Source organism: Odontesthes bonariensis, chromosome 9 (assembly GCF_027942865.1).
Source record: "Odontesthes bonariensis isolate fOdoBon6 chromosome 9, fOdoBon6.hap1, whole genome shotgun sequence".
Taxonomy (NCBI): Eukaryota; Metazoa; Chordata; class Actinopteri; order Atheriniformes; family Atherinopsidae; genus Odontesthes; species Odontesthes bonariensis.
Window position 1 is genome coordinate 6225555 of NC_134514.1, and position 26307 is coordinate 6251861.

Sequence of the window (26307 nt, forward strand, 5' to 3'; positions counted from 1 at the left end):
TTGTGTCTTATATTAAGTGTAATGAGATATTTTGACTAGAAATGAGACAAATATACCTGGTAAGACTTTGATTTTTTCCAGTGAAGACACTCGAGTTGTAATCAGTGCTATGATGTTTGTCTCCAGCCACTGGCGTATATGAGTAAAAATGAAAGAAAAAAAAGCTCAATAATGCTGGTATTATCCTTTAACCCAGATTCTTGCTGGTTTCACGCTCCAGCAGGCAAAAGCCTGGTAACTGCTGTGATATGGAGCGGATGATAGGATGAATGTTTGCCGCTGTGCTCACAACTACCTGCTTCTAAGTGGTGACTCCATCACCTCTCACATCTGCCGACTCATTAATACAGTCACTCAGAGGACAAAGCTCCCACATGCTGAACCGTGCAGGCCCACATGTAATCACACACAACCGATGCGCAGCTGAGTAAGTGAAGGCGTGCACTCTGTGTATTTGTTACACATGAAATGTGTTGTTATCTGATATTCCTGCTTCTCAAACATCGTCCTACTTTCTGCCAAAGGTTGCTGAGAAAAAAAAACACTCTCTGGAGCTTGCGTCCAGCCGTAACCACGCAGAAGTGGAAAAAAAACAGAAAGCCCGTCTATTTAAAGGACTTAGCAACGCCATCCAGATGCTGAACTTTGCTGTATTCCATTTATTCCCAGTACTCGATGTCCCGGCCAATGATATCCGAGGAACATCCGGTGAGCTGGGGAAATCCTGGGACTCAGTGCTGGCAGTGCTGCCAGGATCAGGCTCGCTGCCATCAACCTTGATGTTAGATAGCAGAAATGAAACGCTGCCTCAAAGACCAGAGCCCGCGGCAACAGACGGAATCAATACTCACTTATCTTTACTGTTTCACTACTGTTTTATTGGGGACCATGCTATCAGGGTGGTGCCAGTTTTTTCAGTGATATGATGTTACATGTGTCACTAGTGGCCACTGCAGAGTTAACTGCTGAGAGATGGAAAACACTTTGAATTCACTGAGTATCTCACAGTGGTAGATAGAGGTCAGTAAAATAGTATTAAGTGCAGTATTCATAGCATTTATTCATTGAGTCAGAGGGCTGAAATAGTAGATCACAAAGATAAAAGTGTTTTAGTATGTAGATTTGGACCAAACCAGCTATTACCAGTTTCTGTATGTGGTGAAAAAAAATGTTGTTCATATGCTAGCACATTAAAAATTACTACGCTCTGCAAATAGCGAAGACAAACTGTTTCCCTGCTGTCACACAATGCGTTTAAAACGGCCAAACAATCAAATCTGGTCTCATTATGGTCGCGCCTTCACATCTCAGTTCATACTGGTGGATACAGTTTGAAACGCCAAAGCTGACGGTAATTCATCCCGCGGATATTTTCCATTTTATTCCCACTACTCAGAACAGTTGATATCAAAATAAACATAATTTTTGCACTGAAACCTCTGAGGTTCCCTGCTGGCATCGCTGCTCCGACCACTTTTATGTGTGGAAAGCAAGACGAGCTCCACAATTGTGTTTTGGGTAATGTTTGACATTTTTAATAGAAATGCTTTGTTTTATTCAATAATGCGACATTAAAAGCGAACAAAGAACAAACAAAAAGCACAAGAATCATATACATATAATCAAATTTCTTCCCTCCGGGCACACAGGAGGACACATCTCTCTGAGGTCACTGATCCACGTCCCACATTTTCCAAAAGAAGCTGAACCTATACATTTAGTTTTATATACATTTGTGTTATTACATCATACAAATGCCCCTTAAATAAGCTGCAGGTTATCCTCTGCTGGGGCTCGCCTCAGGACAGCAGCGTCTGAACCTGCTGAGGGGATCTGGGCAGCAGCTTTTCAGAGTCCTTGTAAGCATTGGCAGGGCTGGTCAGAGCTGCGTAAACCTCTCCATAAGCTCTGCACACCAGGTCTGTTGACAGTTTGAAAATCTGCTCCCTGCAAAGACAGAAAACTCATAAAAAAGTCGTGCTTGTTGACCAAAACAGAGGCGGCGAGTTGTCCCTTTAATAACTCTAAATGAGACTTTTCTTGCACCAATGTGTTCCCCTGCTGCACCAAAACAAACTGACAGTGTGTGGTGCACACTGCCATCTATGGACATCCATTACAGGGTTTAAAAAGGGCACAAGAAACATGCCAAGGCCGTAACTAAACATACAAAGAATTTCCCCTCAACTCTGACAATGTTTTATCCTTTTAAATCATACATACGAGAATCTGCACTTCGCTTCATTTTATGTTTTTTTAATTTTTTTTTTAAATTACGTCCTTGTTTGTTCATCAAGACTTTGTTGGTTTATTTTCGAACATTACATTCAGCAAAGCGAATCATTTGTAGATTGGCTCATTGGTGAGACAGAGCGTGATAACCGAAGCTCTGAATTAGGCAAAGGCCTCCACTTACACACATTTCATGGAGTATTACTAGGATTAAAACAGGAAAATATGCTTAAGATTTTTAAAATAACCTCCTTTTAACCCATTTTAAATTTTGTCTATGATATTTTATGTGGTTACTGCAGTTTAGTGCATCAAACTGTAATTTTCACATCTTTTCCTTGGTTTTTTTCCAAAGGAAAAAAATGTTTAAAAATCACTTTAGGGGATGAGTACATAATTTTACAGCGGAGTACACATGGAGGATGCAGCACTTGGATTAAAGAGCTCAGTGAGAGGACTCAAGGACACAGTGGGGACGCTCAGTTGTATCCCTCTCAAGCTCTTGAGAATCCATATTTTTAATTGGTCCGCAGAGAGCACGGTATCACACCGCAGTGCAACACCTTACACAACAGCAACCGCAACCAACGGCGATTGTGGAATAAAAAGTATTTTTTGTGTATTTAGGTGGACAGGAAGGCAGATGTGAAAGAGGAAAGGAGGAAGGATTTCAGGCAACGAGTGTGAGTGAGAAATGAAGCAGAAGCTAATTAATGGTGTCCTGCCCATCAGTTCTCCCATGTCCATTAATAGAGAACATTAACCTGAGGTACAGAGTGCTGCTCGAGCCTGTTGCACTTCCCAGTAAGCGTAACTCATAGAAAGAGCCCTCAAAGGCAGCTAAAAGCATGTGCATTTTCTGATCAGTAAGACAAATATACAGGCAGTGCTGCTCGCCATTCTGCCGATGTGTTGGTGGATTTAGCAATTTAGCTCCTCATGCATTTAGTGAAGTGTTTTGTTCAACATGCAGTAATGATTGTATTACGTCTGGGTTCCTTTTTTTAAACTCTCTGGACATGCTCTTCCTCCTGTTATTACATCAAACAGTGGACATATACTCACTTAATAGCTGCACTCAGCAGGAAGTTGAGCTGCGACATAACAAGCGTGTCGGGTGACGACAGGTACCGATCAAACTGGACCTGGAGTTGGTGAGGGACGGACAAAAATCAGGCGGTCATTACTCAGGTTGCTGCAGCAGAATCTGCTTTACCGAAGAACAAAGGGTGACCCACCATTGCTGCTTTCACAGAGGAGCTGTCCATACTGGGGAGGAGGGACAGAGGACCCTGGGAAAAGGAAAGTGAACATAAGCTTACAGTCCAACTCAAGGTCGCAGTGTTGGAACAGCAACAAGGCTCAACAAGTGAACAAAAATCAGGTAGCTGAGGACTTTCCATCCTGTCATGTCAATTTTTTTGGGCTTTTTATGCCTTTATTATATAGGACAGTGTAGAGAGACAGGAAGCAGGGGGCAGAGAGAGGGGGAATAACACGCAGAAAAGTTGTACCCTGCTGTACCCACTACACCACAGACCGCCCCTGATCAACACATTTCTAATTGGAAAAAGACACCGCGGCACACCGACTTCCTGCAACCCGTAAAGGAAAAAGAATCCCGCCTGAATAACTGAACTTGTGTGCTTTGATTTGTGAATAATAGAAATGTCCTCCTTAAATCCTGGTGTCAGACAAGGTAAATACATGTCTGACTTTGTGTCCACAACAGCAGGTACCTTTAAGGCAATTAGCCGTCCCAGACCATCCGAAATGGTTGCATTAAGTCGAGCTTAAATGCCTAAATTGCCAGCGTTAAAACCAGCAAATAGAAGAAAGTGCAAGGTTCGAAGCGACAGTTCAGCACCCAGAGTACTTTTATATGATTATGAGCACTATAGCAAACATACAATGAGCCACAAACTCCTCTGCAAGTTATAATACATGTGAAGAGTATATCAAGGTGTTTCTTTCCAACTTGTTTATCTCATATACGAGAAAAAAACAAAACAAAAACATGGCTAAATGTTATGTAAATAGTAACAATAAAGCTGAAAAGTCTAAGATAAATACTGGGATTCCTGTAAGTCACTGACATCTGGGGTTTAGTCAAGTGTAAAAGTCTAGAATTTCAAATACACAACAATTTCAAGAAAACCCAAGACAGACCACCCGGGGAGTGAAAAAGTTTGCCGAGGGATGACAGTTTGTAACCGAGCTTTGCAGCAGGGCGCGGTGTGTCCTGACATGACCCAGAGTCGAGGCTTGCACGCTGAACCACAACTATGGGTTTCAAAGAGCCCAGTGTAGCCCAGAGCAAAGTGTGTTAGAGAGCGGGAGGAAGAGCTCCGGGGCATCAGCCCTCTTATCTGCACAGACACTTCAGGAAAAGCCAATATATTTTAATAGAACATGACACAATCTGTCTTTCCCTCTCATTTTCTCATCTGAAAATCTGATGGAAATGCTATTATGTTCCAACAAAGACGCAGGTCATGTGGTAACCATAGCAATGGTAAAGCCTATAAACTCTTCCAAAGGCCAAAGGGATAGTGTAAACAATAGCGTAGGGTCTGTAAAGTATATAAAAAAAAGGACTACCAGGGAGAGTAAGAGGAAATAAAATGTGAAAGTGCACAGGACTATAACTGGAGAGCGCCGTGTGAGACCTGCTCAGCGCCGTGCTGCTGCACGCGGCTGTAGATGTAACTCAGCCCAGCTCTGGTCAGCACGTAGGATGCCTGCTCGTTGATCAGCGTATCAAGGTGAGCCTCGATCTGAAAAAAAAAAAAAAAGTGGGAGAGAGGGGCTTAAAATGGAGTCCGTGCCTGCTTTGTGAACAAATGGTCCTTTTGGTTAATGGAGAATCTCTGTGCTATTGATAATGAAACTTCTACAGGAGCTCTTGTGGTGCACAATTACAAAAACTGCGCTAAAAATAGAGGGATGGATGGCGCACTGAAGCACCAACAACAATGCGTGACGCACGCTCTTTTATGGACAGCAAATTAAATCTTTTTGGGAAAAGATTTTTAGCTCTGGATTTTAATGAAAGGGACAAGAATAATGAACTATTTTTCACGAACAATAGGGCTACAGACAACGTGACAACTGTAAGCTCCAAGCCACCGCAGTGAATAACAGGCTTTCATTGTTCAATTGGTCTCGTCTTATTAGGGCGTGGAACACATTTACATGTAATACGTGGTGTACATTCATCATAATTATTAGATTCATTCCCATAACTATTCAAATTAACACTAATTAAGTACCTATAATTAAAAGATAAAAGCAGATGAATTAAAAAAATATATAGAATTTGTTGAGAGGCGTTTACGGACCTGGAATTCGAGCATCTCAAGCCTCTTGTCGGTGAATTCAAAGAGGGCCAGAGTGGTCTTCATGACGTACAACGAGTTGACCATGTAGGTCGCCATGTCAGCCGTGCCGAGGTTGCTGGCTGACACGGTACACAGCTGCAGCAGGGGATCCAGGATGCAGGACAGAACCTGCAGGAGACGCAATGAGACGCAGCTTTAAGCAAAAAATTCAAGACCTTGAATTCAAGAATCAAGGTCCGGTCTGCAGGATTCTGCGACATCTAGGGGTATAAACAGCAAATTGCAACCGCACAACGTCGCCTCCCTTTTTTTATTATAGGTTATTAAAGAGTCTGTGAGTTCCCTAACCTGCTGCTAATTCTCACAGAAAGATTAAAAAAAAACTCAACAGTTACTAATACACAAAACAAAAGTTTACATTCAAGCAGGCAAAATAATAAACAGTTGGTTTTTCAGCTTTTTTCAAAAAAAACTTTTAGTTTTACCTGAGCAAAGTCAGCCTGGCGGGCATCCAGAGGGACCACGGAGGAGTCATGGGAGGCGAGCACCTCCCTGAGCAGGGAGAGGGTTTGAGTGAGGGATGTCGTAGGTCCAAGGTCTGGTGGAGGCAGCTCCACCTGCAGATGGACCCATAACAACGTGAGACGGGGAAACAGCAAAGTTATAGATCTAGGGGTTAGTTGAATGTGGGCGAATAAAAGCGGCCCTTTTAATATCATCACAGCAATAAACAAAACAAATAAGCAGTTGCACATTGGATGACCAAATACACAACTACTCTGAGTCTGCAGAGCTTTTGTAATGAAGAGGGTTTTGATTTCATTGGTCTCTAGACACACAATACAGAACTGAGCATAGCCACCTTTGTCCATCTAATGGAGCAAATTATGAAGAGGCTGTGTTCCTGGCATTAGCTGGAATTGACACCAAAACCCTGAGGGCCTCCAATTTGATTAACACCATGCTACAGGGATAATTCTTGTAACTGCTATTGATCAGGACACAGGCTGCGAGTAACGTGGAAGAGCTCGTGCTGAGGTATATTTGGATGGCAATTTAACTAAACGGTAACAAGTATAGCGTTTCTTGGCAGCTAGCACCATTTTGCTGTTGTGGCCAGGAGGCTGAAACTGTTTACAAGCATAAGTGCTTCAGAAATAGCCTTGTTGTCTTTGAGGCTTTAGACTTCGAGCTGAAATACACAATGTGTCCCCACAGGGATCAAAACTAAACTTCGCTGCACTGTCATTTAAGCATTTTTTATGAAAGGACATTGTGAACCATCTCTGCTTAAAAAACAAGGCTTCTTCTTTTATCTCTTTTTGTAGTTCAGGGCGTTGTTTTTCATAGCGGGCGCTTTCTCACATCTGCACAGGCAAAGAAAAAAAAATCCCCCCTGCTCGTACAGCACCTTGTCCATGAGTCTGCTTGCATGAAGGCTCAGGCTGTTGAAGAACATCTTTTTGCTGAGGAGGTGCATTTCTTCAATATTCATGAGCAAAGAGGCCACGCTGGTCCCGATAATAGAGCTGAAAAAGATAAAAACAGGTGGATGAGAAAGGGATCATTCACATAACCGATGGTTTTTCTAGTCCAATCTTGTCCAAAGCTAAATGAAAACATGTTAAAATATAATCATTAACACAAACTCATTTCTGATGATGATAAATCAGCTGCATTGGTGTCTGGATCAGGCTTTGATACCTGATTGTGTGGTGGTAGAACTTCAGCAGGTTGGACAGCTTGTAAAGCAGGACAGAACCCGGCTCTGCCACAATGACTTGTTCTATCCGCACCTAAGGAGCAGATCGATAACAAACACCAGCGAAAACGTGACAGAATGCACCAGGCGATCAACAGAAAGCTGTTCAGGCTTTAATACGCTTTACAACAGATTTGGCTCCCCACTTTCAGTGGCCTGCAGACTCCCTCTGTGATGTGTCCCACCACTTCCTGCATGTTCTCCTCCACACCTAACAGAAGGGCACAAATCAAATCAGATTTATTTATATAGCACATTTCATGCACAAAACAAAGTGCTTTACATAAAATAAAAGCATTGCAGCAGGGAGTGGAAGAAGCATTAAAAAAAGAATATAAAGAGAAACAAATAAAATAATTTAAATGAATTTAAAAACAAGCAACAGTCCAGATAAGTTCAAAGATATCGTGCAGATTTCATGCATAGACACATGAGAAAAGAAATGTCTTTAACCTGGATTTAAAAATGTCTCCATTTGGGGAAAGTTTAATCTCCACTGGCAGTTTGTTCCACTTGTTTGCAGCATAACAGCTAAATGCTGCTTCTCCATGTTTAGTCTGGACTCTGGACTGGACCAGCTGACCTGAGTCCTTGGATCTAAGAGCTCTGCTGGCTTTATATTCTCTGAACATATCACAGATTGTAAACCATCAGCAGGCTTTTAAAATCTATTCTGTGACTGACTGGAAGTAAATATTTTAAAGCTGCTGTGATGTGTTCAGATCTCTTAGTCCGGGTTAAAACTCCAGCAGACACAAAAGTAGTCAGGGGTCCATGGAAGTAAATTCTAGCTCCCTAAAAGTCAACTAAGCTTTAGTCGGCTAATCGTGGGGGGTGTTGGTACTCTAGTATGGACTCACTGAAAATATCCATATTTTCTAGTAACGTTTATTAGATCAGAAGCAACAGAATATCTGAATATTCCCTCCATCTCTGACTTACATTAAGGTCTTTGTCAGCTGTTGTCTGGCTCCTTGTTCATTGAATTAGCTGCAGAGCTCCTATTTGTTAATTATGTAATGGCCCCATATGAAGTCTCCATCTCTGTGCTTGAAGCAGTGAGAGCATGGAGGGCCTGTCCTACACGGAAAGTAATCAATGTTTGTCCAAAACACCAGATTCCTGTGTGCATGATCACCAATTGATGTGACGAGGGGCCGATGTAACGGTGTGTACTGTGGGGGGCTCAGCTGAAGCACTGCAAGCAGCCAATGATTGTGTGGAAAACCCTAAATACATCTGCTGTAAGTAAGTGTAACAAACAGTCAACTGTTTGCTTTGACCTGTGACTGCTGGCTGAGCAAACGCATGAACTCTTTGCTCGTTTTAATGAACAGAAAAAAAAAGAAAGAATCTTCCGGACCTCACTGAATATAACTCGGGCTGGGCGAGTTAACTCGTTATTATCGTCTTAACTGGCTAATTATTTAACGCCGATAAATATTTTATCGCGCATTAACGCAGGTTTTATTATTGTAAAAGTCTGTTGCTCACAGGCTTTTATTTTGTAAAAGTCTGTTGCTGTCTGCTGCGGAACCGGAAAAGAAAGTAATTAGCGGATTCACACAGTTACAGCAAACGCCCCGAAGCATGGAGTAATAAAATAAAAAATAAACTAGCAGGTAACATCACCGCTACAGGTGCTCCTCGGTCTCTGTGTGAAGCTCACGGAGCTAACCGGCGCTACTTCCTGTTTTACTTGTTTCAACATAAAAGCACGTATTTCAAAATAATAATAATAAAAAAAAAAAACTTCTGCATTTACTGCCAAGTTGAATTGTCTTCTCAGCGTAGTAGTTCCAGTCTAAAATATCACTTAAAGGCAAAACACACAACTGACAGCAGCAAGTCATTCAAGGAAACAGACAGTGGAGCGAGGCTTCTACATAAAAACTACAGAAAGATGCTGATGTTAAAAGTGTGTTTGCACAACAAATGTTATGGCACTTTCATTCATATGGCAGCACATTTAAAATAAAACTAAATGCTAAAGGCTACACACTACTTTTGAATTCATTTTTGGATTTTGCATACAAATGCAATTAATCGTGATTAATCATGTGATTAATTAGATTAAAAATCGTTTCCCAGCCCTAAATATAACACATAATTCCTGTGGATGGCAGCAATGCAATCATTCAAATTTCCATAACACTTTATAACCAAAGAAAAACCAAGTATCCTCCAAGTTAGCCTCCATAAAACATGTTACACGACCCCGAATCAGATGACTGACAGCTGGACAACGTCCAACGTGTCACACCTTGCATTGTGACTTGTTTCAGCAGAGCTTCTAGATGTTCTTCCTCTGAGGCAGTTGCTTGATGCAGCCAGGCCAACATGTCCCCAACATACCTGAGGGAGTGATAAAAAAAAAAAAATAAATGCTCTGGATTAATCCACACGTCACTGCAGAACCAAACAGAGGGGTCGGCTTACCTTTGCCACAATCAGAGCCACATTTAGGCACGGCTCATCGCGTTTTACTCCAGTCACATGCAAGCGTCTTTAGCGGTTGCATAATGGTGGAAAAACAGCAGGGTTAAACTTGCTGTGTGTGTGTGTGTGTGTGTGTGTGTGTGTGTGTGTGTGTGTGGACATAGGGTTAGGCAAGAGAAAACTTGGTGTTCTCAGAACTGATGATTCCTCCTATAAAATGGAGGTGATTTTGTGTTCCACACATGGCTGGTATTCTGAGAAAAATCTCCTATTTTGCTCTCGGGCACAGTAAGAAGAGGATGTAATACAACAGGAAAGACGGGCGCACTCAGACACTTTAATCTAAACGGTGGATAAGACGGTCCCATTGATTTATACTTCAATATTCATGCTAAACACAGTCATACATACATTAGATACACTTTAGAATACTTACTTACAGCACTTTATTTCCAAAAATATCTATACTAAGTCAAACCAGTGATTTCATTTAAAAGTTTACGTGTAATTTGTTTAATTAGTTAATTAGTCAAGAGATCTGAGAAAATATCTAAAGTAAGTCAAACCAGTTTTTTTTCATTTAAAAGTTTACGTGTAATTAGTTAAATTAGTCAAGAGATCTGAGAAAATATCTAAATATCTTAGAGCTGGAAATCAGTCTGGCCCGTTTTTACTGGATGGTTATTTTTAATCATATGACATTTTGTGCAGGTTTAGTCACTCGTTAGTCGATTATTAGATTTTTATTCCCATGCAATACCTAACGGGAAGGCAAATGACTGGTCCCCAATGTATTCTGCAACATAACAGCACGGATTCAAAGACACATTCAGAGTCAAACAGAAGAAGAAGAAGAAGAAGAAGAAGAAGAAGAAGAAGAAGAAGAAGAAAGAGTCGTGAACCTGATGAATTGATGCCAGGACAGCTAATTTTTCTCAAGTCTTCAACATGCTTCAATAACCTGCAAACACTGCGAAGCACCATTTGTACAAGTAAATTCTTGTGATTTTATTAATATGATTTAAAAGTTCTTTTTGAAAACACTCTCTCCTCACTTTGAACGCTTAAAATGTTTTTATTCATAGAAAGCTTGTCTTTTTACAGCATTTTAAGAGAAAAATGAAAGAATAACACATATGGCTTCAAACTGTGTGCGTTTGTAACCTATATTGATCGACTAATTGCCTTTGTTAATGTGCAATGAACTGAAAACACGGAAAAAATGATCCATAAAACAGGAACCCTCACTAGTTGAATTCAAAATGAATCCTCAGTGGTCATATGAGTTTAAGTCCCAGACACTGAAGCATCTACCTGTTAAAATCAACGGTGCACATACTTTTGTGTTCATGCGACAACGAACAACAGTGTTCGAACATCTGTCAGCACTACAGTTGTGGAAGGTTATTCCACACTTTTACATGAGAAATCACTATGAGACACTTTCAATCTGGTGTTCCCTAAACTGTTTATGGAAAAAGTAGATCAGTAAGTAAGATTAGTCCCATAATATGTGGGAGAGAGTTGCCCTCAGAGCTTTCTCTAAAGGCAGTGATGTCCTGCAGGTTTTAGATGTTTCCCTGCTTCAACACACCTGATTCAGATCAATTCTGCAGAAATTAGCAATCTTTTGAAGAGCATGGCTGTGTTCGAAACCGCATACTTCTCCTACTAACTTTTTGAGTTAGTATGTGAGTTTGAGTAAGCGAGAAGTTCCCGGATGCATACTAGATTCATCGAAATGTTGGGTATGCATCATGAGGTTACTACTCATACTCAAACTACCCAAGACGCAACGTAACGTGACGTCGCGGATCGTCATTTCCTGTCAAAACGGCAGTTTCAAGCTAGGTACAACGAGGGTAGGTTCACTTCCTGTTTTCAAAATAAAAGCACCAATATTATGGTAATGGCTTTCCCTATGATAAAAGGCAACGGGTGTTTTATTTTGTGAAAATAACCGGAAGTGCGTAGCTCACTGCGGCTAGCTTTAGTAGCGCCGAATTTGTGGGAACAAAATTGTAAATAGCCGGTATTTTGTCAGATTTTCAACACGTTGGGGATCTAAACGACTACTTTCTTGCCTAAAAATGTTTCAAATGTTGCTAAAGTTTACAGCTAAAGTTTAGAGCTTAAGCGAAAGCAGCTTCAGGCCGGCTGATTTCGGCTCGGGCAGGAGCGAAATGCATTGTGGGTAAACGCTCTGCATACTGTCTGATCGATGAGTATGCAGTATGTAAGTATGTAGTATGTAGTATGCGGTTTCGAACACAGCCCAGCATTTCATCTGAATCAGGTGTGTTAAAGCAGGGAAGCATCTAAAACATGCAGGGCATCCCTGTGTAAAGGGGGACTTCAGGAAGTTTAGTGGGGGAGTAGAAAGACTGACTAAGCTGTGGTGTATGAACGGCTCCAAAACAGGACTTTCCCTCAGAAAAAAGTGGTCAAATTCCTGGCTGAAACCAAAAGTCAGAGGTAATTTATGGATTATACAACATTTATATTTAGCCAAAGCAACATAGAAGTTTGGAACAACAAGCTTCACTGCAGAATGAAACCGGATTTAAGCATTAAGGGTTAAATCATTGAAATATAAGAGTAAAAGTTAAAGAAAGTACAAGTTAGGTGTGTTGATTAGGCATTAGGGGTCCCTCATGAAGTTTAATTTCATCATTTCTACTTTTAAGTTAATTTAGATTTAGACACATATGGACATGTGGTTTCCAGCAGAACAATAACAACTAAACAGAAAGCCATTCTGCAGGAAAGCATAAATGGCTTCAAATGAAATGTACCTCATAGGGTCATGTGAATGCATCTCTATGGGGCGGGGAGTTCCGCCCGGCCCACCACGGGTCAGGGCATCAATGAAGCCTCGTACCACAGCACACCTGCGTGCGGTCCCAAACTCATCCAGGGTGTACCTGAACAAACACAAGAGAAAGAAGGCAGAGTTCTACACCTGGTCCTCATGTGAAAAGGCAGGAGCCACAGTCTTGTTGTGTAGACTGAGTGCTGTGGTCAGTTTCTAAGATCAACAATGGAGGCAGCTTTTCCAAAAGGAATGAGTTTGGGTTTTTTTGATGACTTGGTGGTGACAAGCTCTGCGACAGACTAAACAAAAGATAGTGTTGAATTAAGACTCCGAAAACGCTGCTACCCAGCCTCAACAAACCCAGACAGAGTATGACCTTGGATACTTTGTGGGTACGGGGGACAGGTGCACTTCTAAAAACACAGAGGAAGGGTTGGCCCTGAAAACATGCTAAAGTGTGAAAGCTTCATTTGTTGTTTTTCTTTTTGAGGATAAATTTAGACCCACGCTAAGGTTCAGGAAGTTCTGTAAAACTGCTTGTTATGTATGAGCACAAATTACCTTCTCTTACACTCGAAGGAATAGATTATTCCTACATCCTGATATGAATTGCTTTAAAAAAAACAAACAAGGTTTTTAAGCTTTTCTTGATTCAGTTGGTACCTCAAAAAGACTCTAACCTTAGCCTCTGTGCTTAAGAGGATCCATAGAAATTATAGTAGAGAAATTCAAAGTTTTATTTGAGTTAGTTCATATCTGTAGCTTTAAGGTAGATGGTGTCAAATATATTAAAAAACAAAATGTATTTGGCTGAATCTGAGCACACAAAATGTTAGTTTCGCCTTCATCCTGTTGCTTGTGTCAGCTCTGAAATCAATGCCAGTGTGTTGGCAATCTGACAGATAAATATATACGTCCATATGTCACAACTTGAACTAGACCCTGGCCCTGGTACGAGTCTCGCATCGGACGGCCCTTTGCTGCATGTCGTTCCCCCTCTTCCTGCCTCTATTAACTGTCCTATCCATTAAAGGCATAAAAGCCCACAAAAATAATATAGGAGAAAACATTTTTGAGTGTGCTTACACATAACCAGAAAATGCTCTATGGTCATGTGATGAGCGTTTGGCTTTGAGAGGCATGAGGCAACAGGAAAATCAACAATCAAAAAGATCAAGATTACTCAGTTCAGTCTTAATAATCTTTTTGTTTCTTTTAAATTCATGCAAATCAAAATCTGCACTCTGTATACAGAGTATTTCATGAGGCTGCCTGCAAACATAGTTCACAACATGACCGACAGATTTATGTTTGTTCCTTTAGAGGATCTTCCATTTCTGACAGTTTCTGTTGCTTCAGGCGGTTTGTTTTGTTGTTTTACAGCCGAGAACCTTGTTTTCCCTCTATAAGGTCCTCAGGTCTCACTGTTCACCTGCAAGTGCCCAAAGAATCCTAAATTCTAAGTTCATCTCCAAGATCTTAGTTCATAAACAGGTGATACTGTTTTTTTTATTTCTAAAGCACATATGCCTCTGTTTGTGAGTTTGTTTTACTTGTAAAGAACAGGGCGGTCTTGTAAGGCCTCCATGGCTTGGGTCAACACAGGGCTGATGTCACACGTCTCCTGAGTCAGGCCTCTGCATTCATCTATGCAGAGAAAAAGAGAAAAATAACCAGTAAAGAGATGAGTGAAGTCTCTGTACTGAAGGAACTTCAACCCCCCCACGTTACTGCCATTGTTATGCTAAATGCTAAACACAGAACCATGACAACCCTTTTGGTGAAAAGCAAATCAAACCATCAAGAAGATATTACATGTAATACATGTAAATGCACACTTCAAAAGGCTTCACTCACTCTTGAAATGACAATTACGTATAGCAAAGGCTTTTCACAACATCCATTAAAAACATAATTTCCAAAAAAACCAGCATTATGACCTACAGAGAAGCTTTTTTTCCATTTCTAAGACGTTTATGAGTACCAAACCCTGCAAAACAAGTGTTTGTAAAGCGACACATAATCTGTCAAATAAACACGGCACTTTTCTAGTCCTGATGATGACTGGAAGCCTCGAGCATTTAACAGCATGTGCCACACTGACGGCAGCGTGGGGTTCAGCATCTTACTCAGGAACACTTTGGCATGTGGGCTGCAGACGTTGGAGATCCAACCAACAACCTTTTGATTGGTGGAGGACCACTCTATCTCCTGAGCCGAGCCACAGCTGCTCTGTTTAGTAAGTGCTCTATACTTTGTTCCTGTATAATTACCCGTGAGAGGTTTCAGGGATCTAAACAGTTTATTTCCATCCTGATTTCAACATAGCCTCGGGCTGTGGAACTTCTGGTCCGCTGGCATTCTTTTGGAAAAGACGGTCAGAGGATATGAGTCATACGCGCCGTTAAATAAGTCCTATACACGCCATTGCTTTAGCCTGAAAAAGCAAAGTTTTCTTTTGTAATAAATACAAAAAAAAACCCACACACATACTGTACATTATTATTAGAGGTAAAAAAGGCTCGTATCCCTAATGAGGGGATATTCAGGTCACATTATTTTAACAATATGCTGTATCCTTGTCCAAAAAGACCCGTAGTGACTTCTAAATGTGCAGTAGTACTTACTCTGAGCCCAGCGGTACAGTTGCTCATACGAGGTCTCCTGTAACACTGCCATCTGCTCCATGATCTCCAGCCTAGAAGAGCAACAGATGCAAAGAACTTTGAGCTGCAGCATAGTGTAGGACCCTGACAGCTTTTTGTCCACTTGTCTATTCTATCCTCAGGCTCATTACATAAAATATAATGCAAATCATAAGATGCAATTAATTTAACAGCAAAATAAACTGTAGGACGTGAAGCTTACCCTGCAGTTTGCTGGTTGGTTCGCAGGAGGATTTTCACATCCTCGTGAATGTGCTTCACCCGGCTGAGAACTCTGAAAAAATCCTGTGAAATTCAGCAACATGCAAATACGTGAATTACAAGGCTTGCGAGTAGCAAATTTACATTAGTTAATTAGCTTTTTTTTCCCCCGGCAAAACTATTTTGGGCTTCTAACCGATCGTGTGACATTACGAAATGGAGCCTTAATTTGGAGCTAATAGCAGAGGCCCTCACCGGTCCACTGAGCCCGAGACCCGGCACCGAGGATGTGTGTATATACTTTTATTAGACCATTATGTTCCAGACTTGCAAACAAGCAATGCTGGCATTATTAGTTATTAGAGATCAAACAGGCAGTCAGTTATTTCTGTTACGCTTCACACAGCCAAACAGCTGATTCGTAATGAGACGCATTCGTCATCTGTCACTGTGACAGGAAATAGAGTTAGGAGCTTAAGTGAGGGGTGAATTAGTCTGGCTGTTTCAGTCAACATAAATGGGATGTAATTTATCAACTTTGCCCACGAAGAGGACAGATATATGCGTCACAACCCGACACGAAGGAAATCCAGGTCTTGGTTCTGGACCCCAGCCGCAGCCTTCAATGACACATGGGTCTATTTCAGTTCTGGGTGGTTCTGCTCAAAGTTTTAGGCTTGTGAAGCTGACAGATGTGCTGTGTCTTCTTATGAAATTACAGGTGACTAAGAAGAGTAATTAAATCCCTAATATGTCGTCCCTTTCTTTGGGTGACAACGGGAGGACGGCGCTCATGATTGAATGCAGCAGTGAACAGGATAGTGGCGATCACCTCGGTAATGGGTGCATCCCGAGCGACTCGCAGCGTGGCCATCTCCTCGTTCGATAGCTGGAACTTGGCAAGGAAAGCTTGAGCAACCTGAGCTCTCACCTCCAGTCGCTGACTGAAAGGAAACAGAAAAACACCTCACGCGTCATTTCTTTCACTTGACTTTGTTGAACTTTAATAAACCTCATTCACATCTGTTTTTCTTTCCATGTAGTTTGAATTCATTTCAAGAGTTTTCGGTCATTGCTTGTAGAAACGAGAAAACATTAGAGCATCAAAACTGGGCGAAGTCAGACAACCAAAAAAATACCAGACAGAGTTGTTATTGAGATTTGTTTTGCATCTCCTCAAGGTTCTTACTTTTATCTCTCTAAAGTGTTTTTCCTTCATTTTTTGGTGATTGAGTTTTATCTGTATTTTCCTCTTTCTTCTGTTTTTTTTTTTGGTCCTCACAATTTTTTTAACCACGCTAAAATTAAAAATGAAGAAACAAACAGAGGAAGCTTTTATTCAACATAAAAAAGCAAGACACGTGCCTGATGTCAACAATATGTAATGCTGACAATTGTACAGCAGGTGGCAGTCACACTCTGCTCGCAGCGACCCTGAGAACCTGAGAGTGTGAAGACATCACGGAAAGGACTGAGAAGAGAAATATCAGAGGGAGGCGAGGGGGACAAAACGAGCAGAGCCGGATACTGGCCGGGTTTTGTCCCGATCTACAACAGGAGAGAGATCGCTATCATGTCAGGAAGTGTGTCAACACAATAGCGACCATGGCAACCGCCCCAGTCCAACAGGGAACTCTGTCACAGGCAGCAGAGCAACAGCAGATCCTCCCACTGTTCCCATCTTTACATCTGACATATCCTCCCTCTATATTCTACAAGACATGAGCAGCAAATCACCGGGTAATTCTGCTTGGCCAAAATAACCTGGCGATTGTCTGACCTTTGTTTCTCACACGACTAAAGGTAAAAGGTTGTAAAACTCTTACAGGAATCTATGATTCAGTATTTCTCTGCACAACTCACCTTGCCTTAAACACACACACACACAGAGCTGACAGATGCACAGACACGCCGGACTGTCATTCTCTTAACTAGTTTCAAAACTGTAAAAAAGCAACTTTAATAGCAATATTTTTCTCCCTCTGCAGGGAGACTGTAAAAACTTTTGCCTGCCATCAGTATCTGTAATTACAGTACAGCGTTAAGCTAATGTTCCAGAACACACATTAGAAATATACTTCCTTAGACAACACACGAAACCTCAAAGACAGAGAAGAAGAAACTGAATTAGAATTGATCGCCTACTGAGAGCAAACATCATGCTATGGAGAGATGAATTAAAACAAAAGGCACTAAAACACTCCTACACCCCACCACAATTACAATGATAAATACAGAATTAACTAGCTATGCTAATGAGGTCCTTAGTTAAATCGAGGGACGCATAAATTATAAAAGCAATTTCACGTGAACACGCTTGCTTCACACAACGCGGGAGGAATGTGAGAGTAAAATCTGTAACTCTGTGGCTGTCAGATCCAGAACATTAAGTGCATCAGTAACACGCAAAGCTTTAAGAAATACCCAATTAGGTAATCTCTGCTTTTTGCCAGAAACTGCGTTTATAGAGATTTTCAGCACCAGGCGTTTGAGAGTTGCAACCTTTACATAAGAAGAGAGACCAACAAACACATAACATGGAGGGAAAAAAAAGAAATGCAAGTAAAAATGATTAATCAGTTGTATAACCCAATGAGTTTTGCTTTTAAAGAAGCGGATCTTCAGCGCTTATTCTCAGTTTACGGACAAACTGAATTCATAGACCCAGGGCACCAGCAGAGAAAACCTTCATGTGCAAACTTACAAGAAGAAACCTTCTTAATTTCTCACAACCCAGACAAACCAGTTCCTAAAGGATGTAGATCATAAGAAAAAGGCAGACAGTGCACACGGTTAGGAGACTGTGGGAGGTCCCTGCACAACAAAGAGCAGCACAGTAACGCTGGAACAGAGGGATCATTTAGTGCAGCGCTGTCAGGACATGACACATTCTTTTCCAGGCTGCCATCACCGAATACCAGAGAGAAGCAGCATATTTGGACCGGTGACGTCACACTGTTAGGAGCATGGAGTTTATGTGCCAAAGGTTCACAGAAAATTAGGTCAACAAGCTTTTCTCGAACAACCCGCAACAAGTGCAACATTAATTTAGACAGGATGACGACAGGATGTCTTAATCTGCCGGTGGAGATATCCAAGCTTGGCCAATTGATTTAGTCTTTTCAAGCACAGAAATCGTTTAAGCAATATAACGTAGTCCAAGATCATAAACAGCTCTGACAAAGTCAGACTGAAAATGCTTTTGTGTACTTAATTATGTTACGAAGCCGAGCTGACACGGCAGCTTGGGGGAGCTTAATCACAGGGTTACAGTTACCGGGCTGAACAACTGTTCTTTGTAACAAGCAAATGTCCAATCAACACAAAAGTTCAAAGCACAGAACCATATGGACTGATTGTTCATTAAAAATAGTGCGTGCCGTTACATCAGAATACTCACTGCCATGTCCTCATTAGGACCAAGCTGGGCTTTAATAATGCACAGAGTCATTTCACACTCTGATATCCCCAATTGTTCTCTCTGGGTTTACAGCACACATGATTTATCAATGACCTCGACGAGAGTCGTGCAGAGAAAATTGGCTTTTTTCTCGTTCCAGGGAGAATCGTCTCAGAAACACACAAGGCCAAAGGTCTGATAATTCATCACATGTTAGATGTTGAATTAATAAGGAGCAGGAGAGTTTCCGGAAGCTAAAAGTAAATAAATGTTAGTTTGCCCTTCGACATGAAGCCAACTGGATCTACTGTATGTGCAGGAGTTTCCTTTGGGAGAATGAGCACAACAGTTCATCACCTCCAACATCCGTCTGTTAGACGCGTCAGCTCGTTAAACAAGACGTTGGCCAGGTGGGCAGCCTTACATTTCATTATGGAACAACAAACAACACCCATTTAGTGCTCCTGATGACAGCCTCTTTGAACAGGAAACCAGCCCAAAACAAAAGAGCCTCGTGTCTGAAAGCCAGTGGACAAACACGGGACTCCCGTTTCTCCAGATAGAACTTTTGGTTTCATTAGATTTGACAAATGACGTGTGCACATAAGACACGGTAAGGGTTGGACCTCCTCTGCCAGGCACAGATCAGAGCCTTAAACCAAACAGTTTGTGGTCTCCCATCAGAGCTGCCCTTTAAGCACTAAATCTGTCACAATGCTGCAGATCAAGCATCATTAGAAACCTTTAAAAACACACACAATGGTTTGGGACTGCAGAGCCCTGTGGCACCTGAAAAGAGATCTGACCGAGAGGACTGAGGTAAGGAGATGCAGGGGGCTGACTGCCCGGTGGCTCAAGGAGAGCAGCTCCACTGTACACTTCCCCCGGCTGCTCTTCTGAGACAAAATTGCTCGAGACAAGGTCAAAACCCAGCGTGCACAAACTATCCAATCCGGTTGTTAGGTTACTGCAGTTCTGCGCATGAAAATGTCACACGGACAGACAGCAGGTCCCAGCGGAGGCACAATGCAAAGAAAAAGACAAGGCCAGGGACTGCTCAGAAGGACGTTCACGTCAAACCTCCGCCTGCTTCAACAAGACGCCTGACACAAAGCGATACGTCGTCCAAATTCACTGCCCACGTGTGCTCACGGGGGGCTTTATCCCCACTGCAGTCTTTCACCACTCCAAGACGCAGAACTAATCTCCTCCCTTTTCAATATCCTACCCTGCTTCAATATAAGTCACGTCTGTGTAAAGGAGGTGCTGTTGATGGGCGAGTGGAACATGAATTCAGCAGTACACCACCACTGCAAACAAACCACATCCTCCCAGCCAGCGCTTCTGCCAACATAAGACTGGGATCTCATATGCCATTAATGCTAAAAAACAACATCCCGCCCCCCAAACCCCTGTGGACAGGAGCTGATGTTTTATTTTTTCATGTTGCAGTACTGTGATGGTCAAATAGTCTGTGTGTAAATGAAATAAGGAACTTAAGTTCATTTTTTGAGCAAAACACCTGCAGATGCCACTGGATAGTCGCATCACCAGTAAAGACTAATGAAACGCTTGACCTTGCTCTGTGCAAAGTTCCTCAACAGCAATAATTTCACCGTCGCTGCCCCATATTAGATAAACTGCGATTGGCCGGGCACAACAACATGGAGGAAATTTGTTCCACCCGGAGGAGGGAAAGACTAATTGTGATGGAGCATATGAAAAATGAGCTGTAAGATTAGTTTAGTTCCCTGGCTGAAGGGCCAGAAATGCATAGATTAGTAACACTGAGATTACATCTACTGCAAGTCATTCCACCAAAATCTATCCATAAATATACGTCTATCCTAACGAATAGATCCCACGTTAAGACTTTCCCTCAATGATTTCCCATTTAACTGCTTTAAAAATATGTTGTCAGCTAATTTCGAAGCAAACACTTGCCGGCTGCTATTAGTTGTAATGAAGTGGATTCAATAAGATACAAGAGTAATGAAGGACCTGTGTATCCCCCGGAGAAACGTCAAGACAAATAATGTTCCACTGATGTTGATCGCTGCCCTGCCTGCAGGATGTGAATACACAAACCAAAAAAATAAATAATTAAATTCTAAATTTTTCTACAAATTTCTAAATACACTGGAATCACTGAAGACACTGAAAAATAAAATCCCCAGTCGTTGTGTGTTAAATAAAGGTGAACAAATAAAGATGGAAGCTTTGTTACGTTTTAGAAACAACTGCAGAAGTTATATTCGTCATTCTCATGAATTATTCATCTCTCCTCATCAAAATTCAGGATGAGCTTACCAGCCCTTCCCGTCTTGCCCCGAGTCACTCTAACTTTCACAAGTAGGCCTATTTCATATCACTTTCAGGCTTTGATCTGGGTGAATTACCACAGGTGAACGCTGGCAGTTTAACGAGGATGTCTTTTTTCGTGCTGATAACCACAGTGTGAAGAGGGCTAATGACTTAACTTGAAGGTTCATATCCTATGAGGAATATATTATAAATAATCAAGTATTATCATCTTTATATGATTAAATGAGAAAAGAAATGGATAATCCCTTCAGACAAATGTTAGAGATAAATTATGGAAAACAAGCTACACATTCATGCATGACTTTACTTTAAGTGTAAAATAAAAGCTAAGCTCTTAGAAAATGGACAAAATCCCTCCTGCTGTAGAGTTTGGATTAAGTGCCATTTATATGGAAGATTGCCCAAACAGAAAAGGGTTAGCCTCTGTGGAAATGAGTAGAAAATAATGGCGTCTTGGTTTGGGCTGATGATGATGCCTATCAGTGACATGTGTGACAGGTTTCCACAATGACTTACGGCTCCTGAACAGATAAGGAAAGAACTAATGGTTTGAGATTTCCTTTTAATTCGGGCAGATAAATTAGAATAATGTTAGCTTTCTACCTCGTGGATCTCCCTGGTAGTCAGACCTGCCAGTTTTAAATCTAAAATGTCAAAACGTCAGCCTGGCCATGTTGTCATCGTCTATATTTTAGTGATAAAACTGTAAAATCTCATCCTAATTCTCATTCACTTTTAAGATTGTGAAAAATGCTGAGAGGCCAGTAAATAGCCTGAGCAAATTCCTTTTTATGTTTATTTAACCTTTATTCATGCAGCTAATCTCACTGAGACACACAATCTCATTCTTAAGAGACCTTCATAAGAATAAAAAAAAATGATTAGACAATATCCAGTTAAGTCAGGATTGCTTTTTGTCCAATATGTTCTGCTTCTTCTGCCCTACTAAACCCTCTTCAAATGTGATTGGTCAATCCTATTTGGACTACAAACTGACAACAAAACAACCATGGATAATGACAGCTTAGGATGATAGTGAAAGAGGAAAAAAGGATTTACTACTTATAGGAGAATAAGATATATTTTCCAGTTTACCGAACTTTAAACATGCAATCAGCAGCGAAAAATTCAAATTGCAAACTCAGATGTTATAATAGAGCCGACATAACTTTGCACACAAATCAAACAATTAAAATATCTATGGTTAAGATTTAGATAAGATTTAATACTTTTTTCCTGTTCGTGATTCGTGTGGCTGCAAGACCACCGTTATACCGTTAAGATAGATTTAAAAGGAAAATGTTTGTAAACTATTTAATATTAAACATATATGTTTATGTGAAGTTAACAAACACATGCACACATTTTACCGCCTTTGGAATCAACTTACTTTTCTCCCTGCAGCTTGTTGGTTTTCACAATGAGGTCTTGCGTTTGCTCTTTTGCCGCCTGTCGGAGAGAAGTTGACATGCTTTAAAAACATTGTATTTTCAAAAGTGACTCAATAAATCACTCAAACAAACTGTTAAGCATCTTACTTTTATCAAGTGTACATGGGTTAACCGCTCTCCGTTTTATTTTTAAATCAGTTTAGGTAAATCACACACATACATCTGTGAATCTCATTGGCTCACCTTTAATCTGCTGGTCATTTCATCACAACATGTGCTCATGGCCTGGACATCCTCATTAACACTTTCGAGCTCCTGAGAAAAATGTGCCATCAAAGTTAGGACGACTGTTCACACATACAAGGTGGGATAAAATGTCATGTGAAACAAGTTGTGTTATTGATGTGACAATATCAAGAACATTAAAGACAGTTTTTAAACGATAGCATCTTGTGAAACCAGAAACCATACATTGTGAAATGCTGTAAGAAAGTATACAAGAGTAGTTGAGAATTGTTTTTTTAAATGAACATTAGGAAACACTGACTGAATCACAGGTTGTTCTCGCTTTCCACTACAGTCTAGTTTTATAAATATAGCCGCCAATCGGTTCTCCAAAAAGACACATCCCTGACAGTTACACTAAACATCACTCTCTGATCTTCAAAAATCCAAATGAAAATCTTTCTTGTCAATAAGGAAGAAAACACCACGAACTGATTCACATTCCCCAGACCACCTGATTATACTGAGAGGTATCCGAGTTACCTCTTTAACTTCTTTAAACATTCGTGCAAACTCTTCGTTGATTGTCAAACTTCGCCTCTCTATGTCACCACGAAGGTTTCTTCTGGTGCGCAAACTGTTCTCAGTGAAGAAAACTGACAGCGCCTTAAGAGCCTCCAGCATCTCCTGAAAGCACAAAAAAAGACATGCCAATCATGGTCAATCAGGTGTTGTCATACATAAATCATCATTAAAAATCTGGTCCACTTGCATATAACTGATTGAAGCCAAATATTCTTAACATATGAAAATTAGATATCTTTTGTCGACCTTTATTTTCAATTCCTCTTATGGCAACTCAGGTCAAACAATCTCTTACTTGAGGAAAATGCCACGAGAGTCTGCAATGAACGACTGCAGCAACATGATAACTGTTTAACTTCTACGTATGATTTAATTGACCTTTTGATTGGCTTTTAACCGTCAATAAATGCAGTATGTGAGCTCCAAATGATTACTTTTGGAAACGTTCAAATCAATAGCTTGCAAATATAGCTATGTTAGTTAGCTAGCTAGCTTTCAACTTACCTTGTCATTGTCAAGTCTCGTTTCCAGGATTTTATTGAGCTTCCTTGACAGCGGGTTGTTGGGCTGAGAGGGCACATTTTGATTTGATGATACAGAGGGGCTACCGGTTGAAACTTCTACTTTTGTGTTGGCCATTGTACAAATACGCTTCCACGTCAACGTCAATTCAAGGAAAGGTGTTTTGGTCCGTCTGGAATTAACGTCCGGTCGAAGTCCTGGTACAAGGTTCCGCTTAGTGGTTATCAACGTTCTTCTGCTAAAGTAAAATGTCTTTAACAACACCGCTCTTAACTTATTATGAAAAGAATGATGACGTGCAATTTTAATTTCGAAAGGATCCTTATTTACCAGATTTGAAAAAAAAAACCGAAACATTAAAAAATACGTTGGTCCCACACTATTTATTCGTCACTTTCTTACTGTTTCCTTCTCCAAACACTCAATAACACACGGAAAGAATCGTGTTCATGAATTAACATGAAAAAGAGGAGAAGATTGAGCTTTGGCATGTTGTTAGCAACATTCCACTCACATAGTATAGAGCTAATAACATACAATATCAAGACACACAGGATATACGTCAATAAAATAATTAATCTTCAAATTAAAATGTTTTGAAACAACTAAGAATACAACACATGGTATACACAATATATACGCAAATATATGTTTATGTGTATATATCAATTTCAATTCATTTGAGTTTGTCGCCACATGAAATTTTAAAAGTTAAACCAACCAAAACCAAAGAAATGTACACGTTAACATACATTTTTGGATCCAACACTCAGGGTTTCCCTAACTTAGGGACACAAAGGAATTACAGCTGATTGTGGATCATTAAGTTTTATTTCATAGAAAAACACAAATCCCCATAACATTGTGTGACACATTAAAAACAGAAATGTCTGCCAAGACAAACCAGCATCAACTTACATGCTGTAAACCTATTGGTTGTGAAAACTTGACCATTTTTCCCAAGTTGATCTTTTTCTTGTAATGGTAAAAAAAAAAAAAAAAAAAAAACCTGCTACACAACTACCTACACAACTAGCTCTGTTTTGTAATAAAGCTATTTGTAACTCACTTTTACACAAAGTGGCAGTATAAATGTTAAAACACTGAGCTACTCGTGGTTGTTGGTGCTATATGCGTGGTTTTATATAGAAAAGAAGACTTTAATTAAAGTGTCTAAATGTCAACAGACTCTGTCGGACTTATTACATTTGGGAGCGAAGGAAGGCAAATGATGGAATATTATCTCCGGCTTAGACAAACACAGAGACTGTACAACGGGAGCATAAAGGAAGTTTAAACTGACATGAAATTGCCTTTGAAGTCGCTCCATAAAGCAAAGCTAAAGTTAAGGTCCCTGAACCGCTATTAATGCCAAACACTATTTAGTTACATGTACTGAAGCCATTTTTCGATTTTTGAGTCATCCGTGATTGCACCAGCAGCATGCAGGAATGATAGGAGCGGCAGCGGTAAACCCAGCCGCTGGGTAGGGATTTGTGTGATTGATGGTCTCCTCCCAGCACTGTTTCATGGACTCGCCTCCTCGCCTCCTCCCTCCTCACCTCCTCCCTCCTCCCTCCTCCCTCCTCCCTCCTCCCTCCTCCCTCCTCTCTCCTCCCTCCTCACCTCCTCCCTCCCTCTGAGCAGGAATGTGAAATCGGGAGTCCGGTCAGAGAGCGCCGTTCGTCTGCACCGCGCAGGAGTGACTCATTGATCCTCGACTTGGTTAGATATATTGACGAGAAAGCAGCGATTAGTGTTCAGATACTGTAGTCACTTTTTTTTTTTTTGGATACCCACTCTTAGATCTGTCGTGTCTCTTTTCTCCTTTTTTTTTCTCGACTGGAGAAAAGTTTGCTTTGAGACCCGACACAGCTGGAGCCCACAGATGGGAACGACCTCTCAGTGTACAACCCAGCGCACCTTATTTCGGAAGCATGTAAGATTTCCCCCCTCATTATTATTATTTTTTTTAGCACTGCGATGGTATAGTGTGCTTGTTGAGGTCACCCCTAAAGACAGATCACTGCCTGTTCCCGCAGAAGTGGCAGCTCATGCGGGGAACTGAAGAATGTTTCCTCAGCTCCCTGATCACTCCCCGTTAGTGCGGCTCGTTGTTAATTAACAACTCTTAAAACGCGTAGGTAGAAGTTTTGCCGTGCCGTGTGTGCGAGTTATGTAATTCCAGTTTATCATATGAATGATTCTGCTGTTTTTTTTTTTGTCGACAGGTTATCGTTATTTTCAAAGAAGAGACGAATTATGCTTTATTACAGATATTCTAATTACGGCTACCTGTTGGGATGCGTGAAGGTGTTTTAGAGCATATCTCAACGTGCTCCTTATTGAGAACAAAATAACAAATAAGTGATTTATTTTAATCTTTATTTAGCCATTAACTGC

At 40.9% G+C, this 26307-nt stretch overlaps 2 protein-coding genes across 2 annotated transcripts in view; one reads left to right on the forward strand and one right to left on the reverse strand.

The window, feature by feature from the left end:
* Positions 1–918: 918 nt before the first annotated feature.
* Positions 919–24075, reverse strand: cog6 (component of oligomeric golgi complex 6). The gene is made up of 19 exons (XM_075472855.1): positions 23887–24075; positions 23341–23484; positions 22816–22887; positions 22572–22630; positions 16289–16400; positions 15458–15540; positions 15217–15287; positions 14143–14236; positions 12570–12698; positions 9599–9690; positions 7482–7546; positions 7278–7369; positions 6985–7102; positions 6059–6190; positions 5574–5741; positions 4902–5009; positions 3471–3524; positions 3298–3377; positions 919–1947 (listed from the first exon to the last, which is right to left on the reverse strand). The coding sequence occupies exons 1-19, from the start codon at positions 24019–24021 to the stop codon at positions 1800–1802; spliced, it is 1956 nt and encodes a 651-aa protein (XP_075328970.1). The 5' UTR covers positions 24022–24075; the 3' UTR covers positions 919–1799.
* A 1480-nt stretch (positions 24076–25555) lies between these two features.
* Positions 25556–26307, forward strand: part of LOC142388762 (LHFPL tetraspan subfamily member 6 protein) — a 46159-nt gene continuing 45407 nt past the window's right edge. Inside the window, exon 1 of the mRNA XM_075474312.1 lies at positions 25556–25843. The gene's annotated coding sequence lies outside the window, so the exon portion shown is untranslated. The remainder of the gene's footprint in view (positions 25844–26307) is intronic.